The sequence below is a fragment of the Podarcis cretensis genome (genome assembly GCF_951804945.1).
Source record: "Podarcis cretensis genome assembly, chromosome: 9".
In the NCBI taxonomy this organism is placed as follows: Eukaryota; Metazoa; Chordata; class Lepidosauria; order Squamata; family Lacertidae; genus Podarcis; species Podarcis cretensis.
The window spans coordinates 4,155,151-4,173,061 of NC_137178.1; the positions used below are offsets into that span (position 1 = coordinate 4,155,151).

At 44.1% G+C, this 17,911-nt stretch overlaps 1 protein-coding gene across 6 annotated transcripts in view; it reads right to left on the reverse strand.

The window, feature by feature from the left end:
• Positions 1-17,911, reverse strand: part of LOC307224253 (PC-esterase domain-containing protein 1A-like) — a 46,916-nt gene that overhangs the window by 16,675 nt on the left and 12,330 nt on the right. The window contains exon 1 of one of the 6 annotated variants that reach the window (XM_079990948.1): positions 10,256-10,279. The exons of the other annotated variants lie outside the window; for them this stretch is intronic. Coding sequence (XP_079847074.1) covers positions 10,256-10,264 — 9 coding nt within the window. The 5' untranslated portion in view covers positions 10,265-10,279. Of the gene's footprint in view, positions 1-10,255; positions 10,280-17,911 lie in introns of those variants that run through there. 6 annotated transcript variants of the gene reach the window in all.

Sequence of the window (17,911 nt, forward strand, 5' to 3'; positions counted from 1 at the left end):
GTCTTAAAAGTGCTCGGGTTCCTACTCTTTGTGTGTTTGAACCTTGTTGCAACAAAGATCAGGTCTACTGACCACTGTTTGCTTCTTCAACCTGCCTGCAGAATCCTCGTTTTGCTGACCAGAGAGACCCGTGGAGAGTGCCACGCCGACAGAGTAAATGCACACCCCAGGACTTTTCCTTATCAGAGCCCACTGGAAATGCAGGAAGAGTAATAGCGTTGCACAGGAACATGTAGAGCAGGAGGGTGTGTGCATCAGCTGAAAGGCCCCAGAATGTAAATGACAAACTCTGTATCGCCTCTATGCAAAGTTTGAATATATACAAATATTGACAAGACACACACACACATTTTTGCAGTGACCAGCTGCTAACAGTAGCATTTTCAGTTTTGCTAATCTTTCCAACTCTACAGCTCGATGAACTCTTGACTGAACTGAATCAAAGCTGGCTGATCTATTTTGAGTCCAGTAATTTCATATAACTTTCAGGTCGCCAGCAGGGTGGGGAGGGAGACTAAATGCTCAAGTTATTAAAAGTTGACCACACAAAGGAATCTGATTACCTGAATTGCTTCCCCCAGGCCACAGCCCGTAACAAATGGTACGTTAATTCAGATGTCAAAATACTTAAGGTCCAAATACATATACAAATGCCTCTTTGCACTAAAAGGTACAAATGATAAAAAGTGTGCTCTGCTTAGAATGCAACTGTGCTTAGATTATGTTTAGTTAATGCTGTTAATATTAATTCAGAGATTAGGAATGCTGTGAGCCTTATATTATAATGTTGCAATTGTGCTAATTAGCTTATTGTTTTAGTTGTTTTGTCACAGATTTCAGTTGTTTTAACTGATTATTTGTTAATTGTTCTATATGCTTTACGTCATCAATGTGATGTTCTAGAATTTTATTGCTATTTATTGTTTATAAACCACTTTGCAACCTTGGAGAACGAAATCCCACATGTTGTTGTCATCCATCCGTCTTGAGAGATGTTTGAGACAGACAGATGCCAACAACAAGAGGGATGAGCTGGACCTCAGTGTCCGGGCTGAACAATGGAGGTAGAGATGCTCCTTCAGGTATACTGGGCCGAGGCCATTAGGGCTTTAAATGTCAGCACCAACACTTTGAATTGTGCTCGGAAATGTACTGGGAGCCAATGCAGGTCTTTCAGGACAGGTGTTATGTGGTCTCGGCGGCCGCTCCCAGTCACCAGTCTAGCTGCCACATTCTGGATTAGTTGTAGTTTCCTGGTCACCTTCAAAGGTAGCCCCACGTAGAGTGCATTGCAGTATAAATTTATTATTTATACCCCGCCCATCTGGCTGGGCTTCCCCAGCCACTCTGGGCAGCTTCCAACAAAATATTAAAATACAGTAATGCATCAAACATTAAACGCTTCCCTAAACAGGCCCCCAAAAGATGGCCATGCAAACAGAGGGCAATTTCAGGCATGGCAAGATGCACTCGCTGAAATCTCCTCTTCTATACAACCATTAAAAAGGTCCAGTGGTCCCATCCACTTTTGCAGTCGGGTGCCATGCATATCCCACTTTCTCCGAGAAATTACCAAAGCATCCCCGCCACGTCCGCCCCCCCCCCCCCCGTAATTCTAAGGTGTCAAAACCCAAAAATGTTCATAAATACACAGAGTGGGCACACACACACGGGTACATAAACCATATTCTGACCCAGAGATGGAAAGAAGATAAAGTCCCTACCAGAGAAGAATGGCAAATTGAATTATTGGACTATGCTGAAATGGCAAAACTGACCAGAAGACCAAAACTTCAATAAGGAATAGGAGAAATTTATAATTTATCTTGGAGACCAACTGTAAACAGATGGAATTTTTTTGATTAGAGTAGCCTCTGCTTTTAAATTTGTAGTCTCCTTACCTTATTTAGTGGGTCGTGTAAACCACTTTTCTGAACAGTGCTTTTGATAGGGCAGGGGGCACTGAGGATGAGTTTATTGCACCCGAAGGGAACTGCTGGGCTTGGTAGTGTTTTCATGTCTGTTTGGACAAGATACCAGAGTTTGCACTTTTTAAAAACCCGCAGGACCCTGGGCACCTATCCAGCCCAACAGCAGCCTGTCTGCAATGAAACTAAGCCCTGGGCAAGCCCAGACTTGTCTGGTGGGTGTCTAGACCACCTTAAACAATTATTATTTTTTTATACTGCAAGTATTTCCAGAGAGAGTTTCCACTCTCAGTGCCCTTCCCCATACAATCCCCAGTCCAGATTTTGAATCAGTGTCCCCAACGTGGCACCCGGAATATTGGCTAATCAGGTTATTACTCACCAATGTGAAATTAAATCCCTGCTAAGAATTTCCCCATGCAAATTTTCCCAATTGCGTTTTTTTTAAGGGAGGGCTGTTTTAAGCCCCCAGCCACGACTGGAATTTATCCCTGTCCAGTAGAAGCACAGGAAGGATGTCTTTTATTACTTACTTATTCCTAAAACAAATATTTATGTACCGCTGTATCATAAAGATACATCGCAGCAGTTTGCAACAATAAATAAATACAAAATCAAAAAAGGTTAGCAAAAAAAGTTAAAAGCAGAAATAAATTAAGAATGAAGATCAATAGACAACGGTGGGGGATGATGTATTCATACTTTCCGACCAGGGTTTCCCAAACTTGGGTCTCCAGCTGTTGTGGACTACAATTCCCATCATCCCTGACACTTGGTCCTGCTAGCTGAGGATGGTGGGAGTTGTAGTCCAAAAACAGCTGGAGACGCAAGTTTGGGATGTTTTATCCATACAATCAAACACCTTAACAGCAAATAAGCTATTCCAGCAGAAGTCCTGCTTGCAGGTGTGATAGGAATTTTGAGGTTTAAAGGTAAAGGTAAAGGGACCCCTGACCATTAGGTCCAGTCATGACCGACTCTGGGGTTGAAGCGCTCATCTCGCTTTATTGGCTGAGGGAGCCAGTGTACAGCTTCCGGGTCATGTGGCCAGCATGACTAAGCCGCTTCTGGCGAACGAGAGCAGCGCACGGAAACGCCGTTTACCTTCCCGCCAGAGCGGTACCTATTAATCTACTTGCACTTTGACGTGCTTTCAAACTGCTAGGTTGGCAGGAGCAGGGGCCGAGCAACGGGAGCTCACCCTGTTGCGGGGATTCGAACTGCCGAATTCTGATCAGCAAGTCCTAGGCTCTGTGGTTTAACCCACAGCACCACCCGCATCCCTTTTGAGGTCTTAGATATATGTTAAATGTTCATAAGTGTACCAACCAGGCACGTACATAGATCAGCACAGGAAGACCGACCTGGAACCATTTTTAAACTGTCCCAAACTGACCAAATGTTTTCTCTGCAAGGTCAAAGGAAAATGGAAAAGCCTCCCCATTCATTGTCTTTTCCTTCACAAATCCTGTCTGTGTTTGAATATGGTGAGCCTGTGATCTGGCTCAGGAACTAAGTATTTATCATTACTAAGTATTTATCATTACAAAAGACTGGCCAGGCTCCCTAGGATATCCAATCAAGTAAGCAAGCAATGCTTTTGAATTATGATGCTGGAAAGAATTATGGTGCTCTTGAGAGTCCCATGGACTGCAAGAAGATCAAACCTCTCCATTCTGAAGGAAATCAGCCCTGAGTGCTCACTGGAAGGACAGATCCTGAAGCTGAGGCTCCAAGACTTTGGCCACCTCATGAGAAGAGAAGACTCCCTGGAAAAGACCCTGATGTTGGGAAAGATGGAGGGCACAAGGAGAAGGGGACGGCAGAGGACGAGATGGTGGGACAGTGTCTTCGAAGCTACCAGCATGAGTTTGACCAAACTGTGGGAGGCAGTGGAAGATAGAAGTGCCTGGCGTGCTCTGGTCCATGGGGTCACGAAGATTCAGACAAGACTAAACAACAACAAAGCAGGCAATCCAATCAAGTGACCATTAAACAGGTAATCTGGCAGACAGGAGGTAAACAAACCACTCAGATTTCTGCTTTAAACCACCTTTTCTGTGATGTAGGTATGATGTATGGAGGGGTGGTCTTGAACTCCTGCGCAGGGAATTTAAATTGTCTATATAAGGCCTTGTGCGCCATTGTTCTGGGTTCCTCCTCCTTTCCTGAGTGTGAGGGGAGCACCCTGTTGCAACAGATCAATAAAGATCAGGCTTACTAGCTGCTTTGCTTTTCAATATTCTCTGGTTGGCCTCTGTTATTTTCTCCTACCAACAGGGAACCTACGTAAGGACTCTATATGGTGATGGGAAGTTTTACGATGATGGGAAGTTTTGCTTCTACACATGACTCTGGCTAAACCATTTTAATATGAGACATTCCTTCATCACCCTAGAATGTTCAGTCCACATTGAGTTCATGAGACATCGCATCCTGACCTGTTCTTAGTGCTTGGTTGACCACATCTACGGATGAATGCTATATATCAATCACTAGTAATAGTTTAAGTCTTGCTATTTCAATCACTAGTAATAGTTTAATAAGGAGGTTTTCACGCCTGTCCAATTCTGTGTTCCCTTTCCCAACCTTTAATCTATTGATGATTAATGCCTATATGCAACCTTTGCATTGTTTGTATTGTATTTGTGTTGACCAATCAGCAACAAGCACGTATGTGGCAATGCTGTAATATTCAATAAAAGGGACTCCCCGAGACATGCTCGAGAGATGCCTCCCATATGACACTTGTCATTCGTCTGTTGTTTATTTCAACCCAACAATATGGGCTCTTGGATACCCCATAAGGGGGAAAAGGCAGATTTTGTTTACAACATAGGCTTCCTTGAGGCACCTGTTTGGCCACTGTGAGAATAGGATGCTGGACTTAATCAAGCTGCAAGCCTCCCCTTCATGACCAGGAATCCACCCGGTTTGGTACTTTGCTTCCACCAGCGACTGGCAGCTTCCAGGGAGCCTTCAACGCAAGGCAGGAACGCAGCAGCCCTCTCCCTGTTGTCCGCAACACCTGATATTCAGATGGAGGCTCCATTTAGCCATCACAGCAGTCCATGCTTTGCATGCAGAAAGCAAATCCGTTCCTGAACGCGTGACCTTCGGGTGTGGAGCACACTTCCACCCACAGACAAAGCCACAGCTGTCTGAACATCATGCCCTCTATCTAACCTTTGGCTTTCTCAGTGTTCTGCCGTGCCCTGTCTGTAACCTTTGTCTCCTTCGTCATACATTGCTGAAGGGGAAAATGAGATGGTGGAATCAGGTGCCAAAATAACTTAGTATTGTGGGATGTGAAACACAAGAGCAGTCAAGTACAACATTCCTAGAGTGAACATGTTTACACATGGGGAGGAATGTTTGTCCAGCCAGCAGGTAAACTTCCTGTTTCCTTCTGGGCTGGGACAGACTTCCTCTGCATGTGACTAGAGGTGGGTGTGGCCTCACCTGTGCAGGTAACGACAAAAGCACAGGGCAGGGTCTCTCTCTCTTTGACTACATGCATCGAAGAAGCAACATCTGCTTAGCCAAAGATGCTCTCTTGGCCAAGAGAGGACAAAGGAACTTATGAGATAGTTTCCAAGTGTATGTTACTTTTCTAAGATAAGTCTGCCTTCTGGGATCCGATTGTGAACAGAATGTCAATAAACTCCTTTTATACTTTTATAGAAGATTGTGTTGTGTCTTATCTTTTATGAGGGAATAAGGGGAAAATACCAGAACAGTTATTATAGAGGCTTTAGCGAGCCTGAGCAAACGCATCCGCTGCAAGTTTAAAAGGAGGAATGTTACTCTGCTAAATTGCGAACTTGTTAACACAAGCTGGAAAGGCTATAATCAGACAATATATCCTCTCCTGCATCCCTGAACATTCCCACATGTAACACCCCACGATCGCATGATTGGAAGATGTAAAGGGAACAGTCCAAAATGTATCTGACTGGTTTTGCATATTGTGCTAATAAAAAGAGCCTCAGCAGAGCTAGCTGGCAACTTGCTTGTGCACATCTCACCTGCATTATGTCCTTCACTTCACGTTCCACCTGAACGTACACCCTCTAGGTTGGGGGGGGGGTGAATTAGATCCAGCCAACAGGCCAGATCCTGGGTTCCCCCAAATCCAGCCCACCTGCCGATCACGTGACATCAGATTACTGAAAGCCCCATTACCAGAAGGATAATTGATTCAAGGAGGGAGCTGCAGACCAAGAAAGGAAGAGCAGTGGTAAGGGAACAGCTAGGCTGCTTAAATTACCATATTTTTTGCTCTATAAGACTCACTTTTTCCCTCCTAAAAAGTAATGGGAAATGTATGTGTGTCTTATGGAGCGAATGCAGGCTGCGCAGCTATCCCAGAAGCCAGAACAGCAAGAGGGATTGCTGCTTTCACTGCACAGTGACCCCTCTTGCTGTTGTGGCTTCAGAATATTTTTTTTCTTGTTTTCCTCCTCCAAAAACTAGGTGTGTCTTGTGGTCTGGTGCGTCTTATACAGCGAAAAATATGGTAATTCAAATCTCCAAGGCCTGGTGAGCTGCACCCAAGGGTACTAAAGGAGCTTGCGGATGTAATCTCAGAGCCTTTTTCTATGATCTTTGAGAATTTTTGGATAACAGGGGAGGTCCCTGCAGACTGGAGGTGGGGAAGTTTTGTGCCCGTGGTAACTACTGACCAGTGAGCTTGCCATCAATACCAGGAAAGGTCCTAGAACAGATAATTCAACAGGCAGTCTGTGAGCACTTAGAAAAGGATGCTGTGATTGCAAAGACCCAGCATGGGTTTCTCACAGGTCATGAATCTCTTTTTTTTATATACACACACACATAAAAAGACAAAGACAACACATATACATTTTCATACCCTTACTTTCTTTACCCTCTTTCCCGGACTTCCCCCCACCCCCTCTTCATACATCCCAATTCCAATAATTAGTTCAGCAAGTTCTTGTCTATCATCTTAAACATATTGTTATTATTTTTAAAACTTAGCTCTTTTTAGTTGTCCACATTTAACTTATCCAATTCTCTTATAAACATTAAATCCTTTTTCTAAGGTCGACCTAACTTCCCTTCCATGAATTTCTCCCATTCTTATACTAGTTATAGATCACAATAGCCAAATACAAAAATCATAAAATTTTGAAATTCAATTCTCCCCTCCCTCCCTACCCCGGTCTCCGTCCCTTCCCAAGCAAATGTCCACAAAAACAGTTCCTAGCCCGGACTCCTCACATCCGAGGCCCTCAACTCTCTGTTAGTCTCTCTCTGCCGATTTTGTTGGTAATCCTTTTTGTTGGTCCTCAGATCTCGAAGGAGTTCTGTCACAGTCACAACAAATTTTCTTCCATCCGAAATATTTAGAAGCAGTTGCTGCAAAAGGTCAGCTGCTCTCCCATGCTCAAAAAGGAAGTCCCAATCATGTTTCTTTATTCTTTTAAATTCCAGTGTTCCAAGTACTCCAGGGACTTCCTTCTTCGTCTTTCTCATCTTTCGCAGATTTATAATCCGAAGATCTTCTTCTTTCTTTTCTGACAATATAAATTTCTGATTGGTATTTTCCGCCTGTACTTTCTCCACTCCTTCTTTCCTCTCCATCGGTTCCAAAGATGTCATTTCTGGTTCAGCCGCAGATTCTTTATCAGTTGAATCCTTTATGCATTCAGCAGAGTTGTTTGTTTTAGAATTCAAGGTCAAAAGTTCTTTGTTCATAGCCGTGCTCTGCTCTTGCAAAATTCCCACGAGAAAAAACATTTTTTCTATCTCTGCCAGTAATTTTCCCTCTGCAGCCATTGTAATGTCTCTAGTTCCCCCTAGGGGGGTTCCAATTGCTTAATAGTCCTTTTCCAACAATCCGTCACTTTGTTGTTTATTACTACTTTGTTTCCAACCACCTCTATTCAAATGTAACACCTTTAGTTCAGAGAGTTATTAAGTAGCAAAGTTCTTAACTTTAACCACCCGTTTGACAGCTCCTTTGACAGCTGTCAAACTCCTTATTCTTTTTCCTCCGGCACCCGCACAGGACGCTCCCGGGTTCGGGGGGGGGGGGTTTACCCGGACACTTCCAAGAGTCCTCCCTTTCTCTCCAGCACAAAAACTTCTTCTGTCAAATTCATGGAAATATCTTTGTCTAACACCACAAAAACAATAATCTTTCCACCTTAGTTCTCCGGTTCTTGCTTTAAATCATTTGTAGGTAGGGGGGGTGCGGACTTCCCTTTAGCGCATCCCCCGGTTGTGCCAAATTCCAAGGTAAAAAAAAAATTTTTTTTAAGTCCAAATTCCATTTTACTCACGGGTTGTTTGTTTTCCAGTCCAAATTTTGGGGAAAAAGTCAGCGCTCTCTGGCCATGGCTCGCGGCTTCGCTCCACTGAAGTAGCGGTCTACTCCCAGCACCACGCCACTCTCCGTACCCTCTCCGTAGCCTTTAAAAAGGCTCTTCATGGGTCGGGGAGGGCGCTTAAAGGTGCCCACCGAGTCACCAAGTCCGCAGGCTTCCGCGCCTGCAGTTTCTAAGGGTCCCCGCATTGCCGGCGCAGTAAGACCCGTCTTCAGCAGAGCCGATTCCCTCCTGAGCTCGGAGGGAATCTGCCATTAACCGATCGCGCTAACCCGGAAGTCCGGTCATGAATCTCATTCCTTTTCTTTTGATGAAGTTTCAAGCTGGTGGATCAGGGGAATGCTGTGGACATAGTGTATCTTGATTTCAGTAAGGCTTTTGACAAAGTCCCCCACGATATTCTTGCGAGGAAGCTGGTAAAATGTGGGCTGAACAAGCTAACTGCTGGGTGGATTTGTAGTTTGTTGAGTGATCAAGCTCAGGGGGTGCTCATTAATGGTTCCTTGTCATTCTGGGGGAAAGTGACAAGTCGGGTGCCGCAGGGGTCTGTCCTGGGCTTGGATGAAGGACTAAGTATTATGAGGAATGATTGAAGGAGCTGGGAATGTTTAGCTTGGAAAAGAGGAGACTGAGAGGAGACAAGATAGCCATCTTCAGATATCGGAAGGGCTGCCACATGCCAGAAACTTCAAACTCTGCAATTCTATGATCCAACCTGAAGTTGAAACAAAGGGATCGAAGGTCGCTCAGCCAATCAAACAGACATGAAGTCAGTGCCAAACAGCAGACAGACAGTAAATGCTAACCTTTTTAATTTTTTAAAAAATACTAATGATTTTTATTAGTTTTATTTAAGCCTCCTATTGATCATTTTGTTGTTTTGTCTTTCTTTGTAAACCACTCTGCGGGTTGATTTTTTTCTTACAACCAAGCACTGTGTGCCTTTTATGAAATAAATACTACAGTGGTACCTTGATTCTCAAACTTAAGCCGTTCTAGAAGCCTGTTCCAAAACCAAGGCGCGCTTTCCCATAGAAAGTAATGCAAAATGGATTGATCCATTCCAGACTTCTAATAACAACCCCCAAAACAGCAATTTAACATGAATTTTACTATCTAAAGAGACCACTGAGCCATAATATGAAAGCAATAAACAATGTACTGCAGTCACACAATCAATCTATCAGTAGCTGAACTGGGTTCCACACAGTCACAAAAACAAAACAAAAAAGAGCCGCAAAAACAAAAACGCAAAATAAATTGCAAAAACAGACAGACCTCAGCGTAACACTCAAAACAAGTGTGGCACTCAAACTGGAAGTGTAAGACTCAAACTGGAAGTGTAATGGAGCATGTTCGAAAGTTGTTTGAATACCAAGGCATTTGAGAACTAAGGTACCACTATACTGTTTCAAACATATTAAGCCACCCTTAACTTAGTGACTGCATGCTAATCAGCAGTGCCAGCATGTTTTCCACAACAAATATCACTTCTTTAACCACCTTGTTTTTGTTGATAAAACATTTAATAAAATTGAAATCATAAATGTATTTTTGTTCTCCCTGTTCAATTTAGCTGTTGGCTAACTAAAGCACATGTATATTTGCCATCTCTGAAATAATATACACTATTTGAAACACTATTTGAATGTGGCACTCAAAATGGAGCACGTTCGACTTCCAAAAAAAGTTCGCAAACCGGAACACTTACTTCTGAGTTTGCCATGTTTGGGTTCCAAGTTATTTGAGTACCAAGGCGTTTGAGAACCAAAGTACCGCTGTATTTACGGTATTGGAAACACACCATAAGATGGATTGTAATTCCAAGAGGCGTAGCTGGCCTGGCACAGTAAATTCTTCCTGCCGCTATTAAATGTGGGTTGTTAGAGAAGCAGACCCCCCTACCTCTCTCTCTCAGGCCTGACAGTTGTTTATTTTTGCTAGGTTCAAATTCCTAACAGGAGCTCCTCGTACCTGCTGCATTCCAGAGGCATAACACAGTTGTGAATTATTGGCAGGACTGCAGAGTTAAAAGTATTGTTGGCACGCAGCCCAGACCACGAGACCTGAATGCAGCGACTATCCAACTTGGGTCCCAAGCTGTTGTTAAACTACAGCTCCCATCATCCCTAGCTAGCAGGTTGGGGATGATGGGAGTTGTAGTCCAACAACAGCTGGGGACCCAAGCTGGAGAAACACTGTCTTAGTTATTAATTTGCCAATTGGTTTTAGCAACCACCTCATGCATGTAAACCCCTAGAATTTGAACCCGAGTTTGGGGCTTCAACGCAGATTGGGAGCGGCACTGGTGCTGCGTATCTCATTGTCCAGGGACACGGGTGGCGCTGTGGGTTAAAGCACAGAGCCTAGGGCTTGCCGATCAGAAGGTTGACGGTTCAAATCCCCGCAACAGGGTGAGCTCCCGTTGCTCAGTCCCTGCTCCAGTAAAGCGAGATGAGCGTCACATCCCCAGAGTCGTCCGCAACTAGGCCTAACGGTCAGGGGTCCCTTTACCTTTTAACACATTGTCTAGACTGGCATCATTTTGCAAGACATTTATCTGTACACTGCTTAGTTATCCAAATAGCTTCCAGACTGTCTAGGCGCATAAATCCAACTATTTTTTTAAAAAATAGCCATGCATAATTGAAACACACAACAAAACATAGAAACGTTAAAACAAAAACATGTACACTGGTACCTTGGGTACCACTTAATTCGTTCCGGGGGTCCGTTGTTAACCTGAAGCACCACTTTAGCTAATGGGGCCTCCCGCTGCCACCGCCACACGATTTCTGTTCTCATCCTGAAGCAAAGTTCTTAACCCGAGGTAATATTTCTGGGTTAGCGGAGTCTGTAACCTGAAGCATATGTAACCTGAAGCATATGTAACCCGAGGTACCACTGTACAGTCGTACCTTGGATCTCGAACGGCTTAGTTGCTGAACGTTTCAGCTCCCATTACAATCAAAACCGGGAAGTGAATGTTCTAGTTTTTGAACATTTATTTTGGAACCTGGATGTATAACGGTTCCTGCAGCTAATTGGAAGCTGCACTTTGGTTTCCGAACGTTTTGGAAGTCGAACGGACTTCCGGAACGGATTCCGTCTGACTTGCAAGGTACGACTGTATTCTAAATGGTCAACAGGCAAGTCCATTAACAAGAGCACATCAGTTAAAACAGTCAAAACAGCAACTAAGGCATTTGAAATGGAGACAGGAGATAAAGGCATGGTTGACCGTGTAGGGCAGGTGGGTTTGGTTTAGCGAAACCAGCCTCCTCGTGGCCAAATTGGGACCCCTTCTGGGTCTAATTCAGCTGGCAGGCTGGAAGTTCACAGCCCCTGGTCCAGCTCTACGATCTTGGGTAGTCTCCTCCTGGGTAAGGCTCTCCGCTACCCGAAAGCTCAGGTAGAAGAGTTTGGATTTGATATCCCGCTTTATCACTACCCTAGGGAGTCTCAAAGCGGCTAACATTTTCCTTTCCCTTTCTCCCCACAACAAACACTCTGTGAGGTGAGTGGGGCTGAGAGACTTCAGAGAAGTGTGACTAGCCCAAGGTTACCCAGCAGCTGCATGTGGAGGAGCAGGGAAGCGAACCCAGTTCACCAGATTACGAGACTACCGCTCTTAACCACTACACCATACTGGCAGGTAGCCACTGCTAGAAGGAGCAGAGATGATTGAGCAATGTGCCCCCCCCCCCCAGGATCGCCAAAATGACACAAGATGTCCAGAATACCCCATAAGGGGAAAGGAGCAGTTTTTCTTATAACACAAGTTTGCCCATGAAGATCCAGGCTCCCCTCCCCTTGGGTTGACATCGATCTAAGTGCAAACTTGTTTTATAAGAAAAACTGCTCCTTCTCCCTTATGGCAGGCATAGGCAAACTCGGCCCTCCAGATGTTTTCGGCCTACAATTCCTATGATGCCTAGCTAACAGGACCAGTGGTCAGGGATGATGGGAACTGTAGTCCCAAAACATATGGAGGGCAGAATTTGCCTATGCCTGCCTTATGGGGTATTCCGGAGCCCACATAGAGTCCTTATATGGGTTCCCTATCAGTAGGAGAAAACAGAATCCAACCAGAATATACTGAGAAGCAAAGCGGCCTGATCTTTATTAAAGGAACTGTTGCAACAGGGTCCCCAATCACCACACGGAGGAGAACCCTGAACAATGGTGTGCAAGCCCTTATATAGACTTTTGAAACTACCTACCCTGTAGCCGAACACCACCCTCAAAACTTCATACATATATCACAGAAGGGGGCAGTCTACAGCAGAAATCCTGCCTGCCAGGATACCTGATAATGGTCACTGATTGCATTACCTGGGCAGCCTGAACAAAATAAAAAAATTCCTTCCAGTAGCACCTTAAAGACCAACTAAGTTAGTACTTGGTATGAGCTTTCGTGTGCATGCACACTTCTTCAGATACACAGGCTGGGCAGCCTGGCCATTCTTTCATGATGGTTCATACTTTAGATCCTGAATGCAGGTCACAGGCTCACCCTAAAGGTAAAGGTAAAGGTACCCCTGCCCGTACGGGCCAGTCTTGACAGACTCTGGGGTTGTGCGCCCATCTCACTTAAGAGGCCAGGGGCCAGCGCTGTCCGGAGACACTTCCGGGTCACGTGGCCAGCGTGACATCGCTGCTCTGGCCAGAGCCAGAGCCAGAGCCAGAGCCGCACACGGAAACGCCGTTTACCTTCCCGCTGGTAAGCGGTCCCTATTTATCTACTTGCACCCGGAGGTGCTTTCGAACTGCTAGGTTGGCAGGCGCTGGGACCGAGCAGCGGGAGCGCACCCCGCCGCAGGGATTCGAACCGCCGACCTTTCGATCGGCAAGCCCTAGGCGCTGAGGCTTTAACCCACAGCGCCACCTGCGTCCCAACAGGCTCACCCTATTCATATACAAATATGTCCTTAAGACAGGATTTGCAAGCAAAAGGACAATGGGAAGGCTTTTCCCATTTGCCTCCCTGACTGCAGAGGAATATCTGAGGTCATTGGGAGAGTCAAAATGGCTCCAGATTGCTCTCCTGTACTATTTCAGACACATGGTTTGTGTATTTAGATATGTGTGCATTTATGAACATTTAGTCTATATTTGAGACCTTAAAATCCTTAAAACACTTGGAACAACAAACCTTCCAGATTGAGCCATCAATGGAGAGACAAAGAATGCGATGAAGTCAACTTTAAAGATGTTTCACTCCATTGTTACGTCACCATCAGGAAAGAAGCAGACTCATGTTCTGCTGTAATGCATGGGGTGGGAAGCATTTTTATTTACAGTGGTGCCTCGCAAGACGAAAAGAATCCGTTCCGCGAGTCTCTTCGTCTAGCGGTTTTTTCGTCTTGCGAAGCAAGCCCATTGACGGCTTAGCGGATTAGCGCTATTAGCGGCTTAGAGGCTTTTAGCGGCTTATCAGCTTAGCGGATCAGCTGATAAGCTGCTTAGCGGCTTAGAAAAAGGGGGGGAAGGGGGGGAAGTCGGAAAAACTCGCAAGACATTTCGTCTTGCGAAGCAAGCCCATAGAGAAATTCGTTTTGTGAAGCGCCTCCAAAACGGAAAACCCTTTCGTCTAGCGGGTTTTTCGTCTTGCGAGGCATTCGTCTTGTGGGGCACCACTGTATTTTTTGCAAAAAGCAAGTTGGGTGGGGGGGAATGTGGGACTGAACGAACAGGTGAGGCAGTTAGTTCACCTAAGAGTCAAATCCTTAACAAATCAGACCAGCAGTGTCGAGGGATACAAGCTCAATCGCCTCTTGTTTTGCAAAGCCGGAATCCAAAACCGTTATCTGCCTTAAAGGCATTGTTTAACAGAGCAACACCCACGCTCCTCCGCAGAGTGTCTCATCTGCAGAGGGCAGCAACCACAACAGCAGACAAAACTGAAAACTTCCGGGACCAAAAATAAGTACCAGAACAAAAGCCAAGTGTTTATTCGGCTCTAGGACTGCCGAGTGCTTTTTAACACTAGAAATTTGCTGACGATAGGGGTTTAGCAGCAAAGCAGCCAAGATCACGAAGGAAACAATCTTGAATACCGTAATTTGATAAAAAAGGGAAACAAACAGATGCCCAAGGATCTCTCTAAACCGTTGGGGTTTTTTTTGAGGGGGAGAGATAATTGGCATTAAACCTGCCAAACATGGCTCATTGTTTAAGCAAGCCTAAAGAGGTGCAGATTTTTGGAATAAATGAACGACTGAATAAATAAATAAATCCTGACTTCACATGTGCGCTGATGGCTCCCAGTTGTCAGCAAATGACCAGCAAAAGGAACTTGGGGATATATTATGGTGGGCAGATGAATGACACTGTTAGCCCAGTTTATAGCAGCTGTGAAAAAGGTTACTGGTCATTAGTAAAAGGAACCGAAAGCAAACATTGCAAACAATATTGCAATGCGAATATATAGCTCCACCACGTATGGGATACTGTTCAATGCTCACTGATCTTCAAAAGGGGTGTAGTAAAGTTAGAAATGGACAGAAACTCCTGTAAGGAAAAATGGCAATATTTGGGGGCTTTCTAGTTTAGAGAGAAGGCAGGTAAAGATGTATAAGACACAGGCATATAAGATTATGCATGAGGATAGATAGATCCACCTGCAACTTCCGTCTGAAACACATTCCCAGAAAACTTACATTATTAATTTCATTAAAAAAATTATGCAATGCCTGACTGTAAAAAACAAAAACCTCAAAGCAGTTCACAAGAAAAGATTAAACAATTTAAATTATCCCTAAGAAACAATAACTTAAGTCATCCAAAAAGCTAAAATAACATTAGCCTAAAGACAGATCAACTTTCCAAACATCTGTGACCTCTGGCATATTCCCCTCAATCCTTTGGTGGAGATGCTATATTTGCCTCCTCCAATCCTCTAACTCTTTCTTTTAAAACAGGCTATTTATTGTTTTATTCTTTTCATGAGCAGCTTTGAGGCTTTGTTCCAATTGATCCGCATATAAATCCTGAGAAATAAATAATATAAATGTGCTTTCGATTGCAGACGCCTTGAGGGCAGGGACTTAGTAGTTCTGTGCCTCTCTCTGCAAAGCACTGCATACCCCTCACCCCAGCGCTGAAATATAAATACTTCTTTAGCATGCTTAGCAGAGAAGTTGGGTTCGTCCGCCACTAACTTTTGGTTTCAATCAGAATTACAGAAATAAGGAATTTGGAAGCCTTTTGTTCAACAGTCATGGCAAGGTTAAAAGAAAAACGCAGAAAGGTAGAGGCACTCAAGGAAATTGCAACCAAAAGGAGGAAACAAGGAGCTACTGAAGGCTCAAAAACCACAGACCCAAACAACCAGTACACAACTAAACCAGAAGCTCTCTTGGACGACCTCCACAGCAAGGGATGTGAGGAAAGAAGAGTTTTCAAGAATTGCAGAGCTGGTGGGGACCCCAAAGGTCCTCTAGACCAACCCCCTGCAAAGCAGGGGTCTCAGCTAAAGCATCCAGGGCAGATGGCCACCCAACCTCTGCTCAAAAAATACAAAGCACAAGTGAGCGAGATGATTAAAGATTTTACTGTACAGTCACACCTCATGTTACGTCCGCTTCATGTTTAGAAGACATCTGAAGACAGCCCTGTTTAGGGAAGCTTTTAATGTTTAATGTATCACAGTATTTTAATATTCTTTTGGAAGCCGCCCAGAGTGGCTGGGGAAACCCAGCCAGATGGGCGGGGTATAAATAATAAATTATTATTATTATTATTATTATTATTATTATTATTATTTTACGTTCTTTCTTTTTTATATATATATTTTTTTTATTATAAAATTTTTTCATAAAAAACTCCAGTCATATCAAATTACACATCACATATTTTAGCTTATTGGACCTCCCTCAACTTCTCTGACAATCATTCGTAATTCAAATCCTATCTTCACATTCCTTAAATTTAATATTGCCATTAAACACTATATTTCTGACCTTATTTGCTTACTAACAATATTCCTTGTATTTTCACAAAGCTTCTTTAAAGCACACTAGCGTTGTACAGTCCTCACAGTTTTCAAATACTCCGTAAATTTCCCCCAGTCCTCAAAGAACCTGTGATCCTTTTGGAATCTGATTTTCCCAGTTAATTTATCCAGTTCTGCATAGTCTATTAGTTTTGTCCTCCATTCTTCCAAAGTCGGTACTTCTTCTTGTTTCCATTTTTGGGCCAACAGTATTCTTGCTGCGGTGATTGCATACTGAAAAAGTTTACTGTCTCTCCTATTTATGTCCATTCTTGTTATTCCCAGCAAAAAGGTTTCTGGTTTCTTAACAAAGCTATATTTTAGCATTTTCTTTAATTCATTATATATCATCTCCCAGAACCCCCTTACTTTCTTACAATCCCACCACATATGCATGAATGAACCCGGAAAGGGTTACTTCTGGGTTTCGCCACTCGCGCATGCGCAGAAGCGACGAATTGCAACCCACACATGTGCAGACACGCCGCTGCGGGTTGTGCTCTTTTCATGTTGCAAACCGGCCCGTTCGCAACCAGAGGTACCACTGTACTTAATTCATTCCGGAGGTCCGTTCTTAACCTGAAACTGTTCTTAACCTGAAGCACCACTTTAGTTAATGGGGCCTCCCGCTGCCGTCATGCAATTTCTGTCCTCATCCTGAAGCAAAGTTCTTAACCTGAAGCACTATTTCTAGGTTAGCGGAGTCTGTTACCTGAAGCGTATGTAACCAGAGGTACCACTGTATTCTAAACAGCAAGCAAATAGTCATAGCAAGTAAGCACTTCAATTTGCCACTTGGAAGCCCTCAAGAAGCGGCAAAGTTTGCCACAGTTTGCAAGCCCTGTGGTGTTGGATTGAAATAAGCGACAGACGAATGACAAGTGTCATATGGGAGGCATCTGCCGAGCATGTCTCGGGGAGTCCCTTTTATTGAATATTACAGCATTGCCACATATGTTCTTGTTGCTGATTGGTTAACACAGATACAATACAAGGGTTGCACACAGGCATCAATCATCAATAGACCAAAGGCTGGGAAAGGGAAAACAGAATTGGACAGACGTGAAAACCTCCTTGTTAAACTATTACTAGTGATTGATATAGCAAGACTTAAACTATTACTAGTGATTGATATATAGCATTCATCCGTAGATGTGGTCAACCAAGCACTAAGAACAGGTCAAGATGCAATGTCTCATGAACTCAATGTGAACTGAACATTCAAGGGTGATGAAGGAATGTCTCAGCTTAAAACGGTTTAGCCAGAGTCATGTGTAGAAGCAAGACTTCCCATCACTGTGGCCAGATCAGTCCTTGCATGAGCTTCTCCCAATTCTGCCCCAAACCATCCGATTTATAGATAGCTAGCCTGTGTGGCCAGCCCCACTGGCTACGTGCAGATGATCATTCATTACTGGCTACGTGCAGATTATTCCTTAGCCGCCCCCTCTCAATGCCTTACTTTCTCAAAACAATGTCCAACATCAAAGAAGGTAACCAGCACTATCACTTCCTCCCAACTAATTAGGACATTAAAAGCTGTTCTTTAAAAGCTGTGCCCTCAAAGAAGTCAAAGAACTTAACAAGAGACAGGGAGTGGGAAGGAACAGAGGCAGGGAGCGTAACCATGTCAG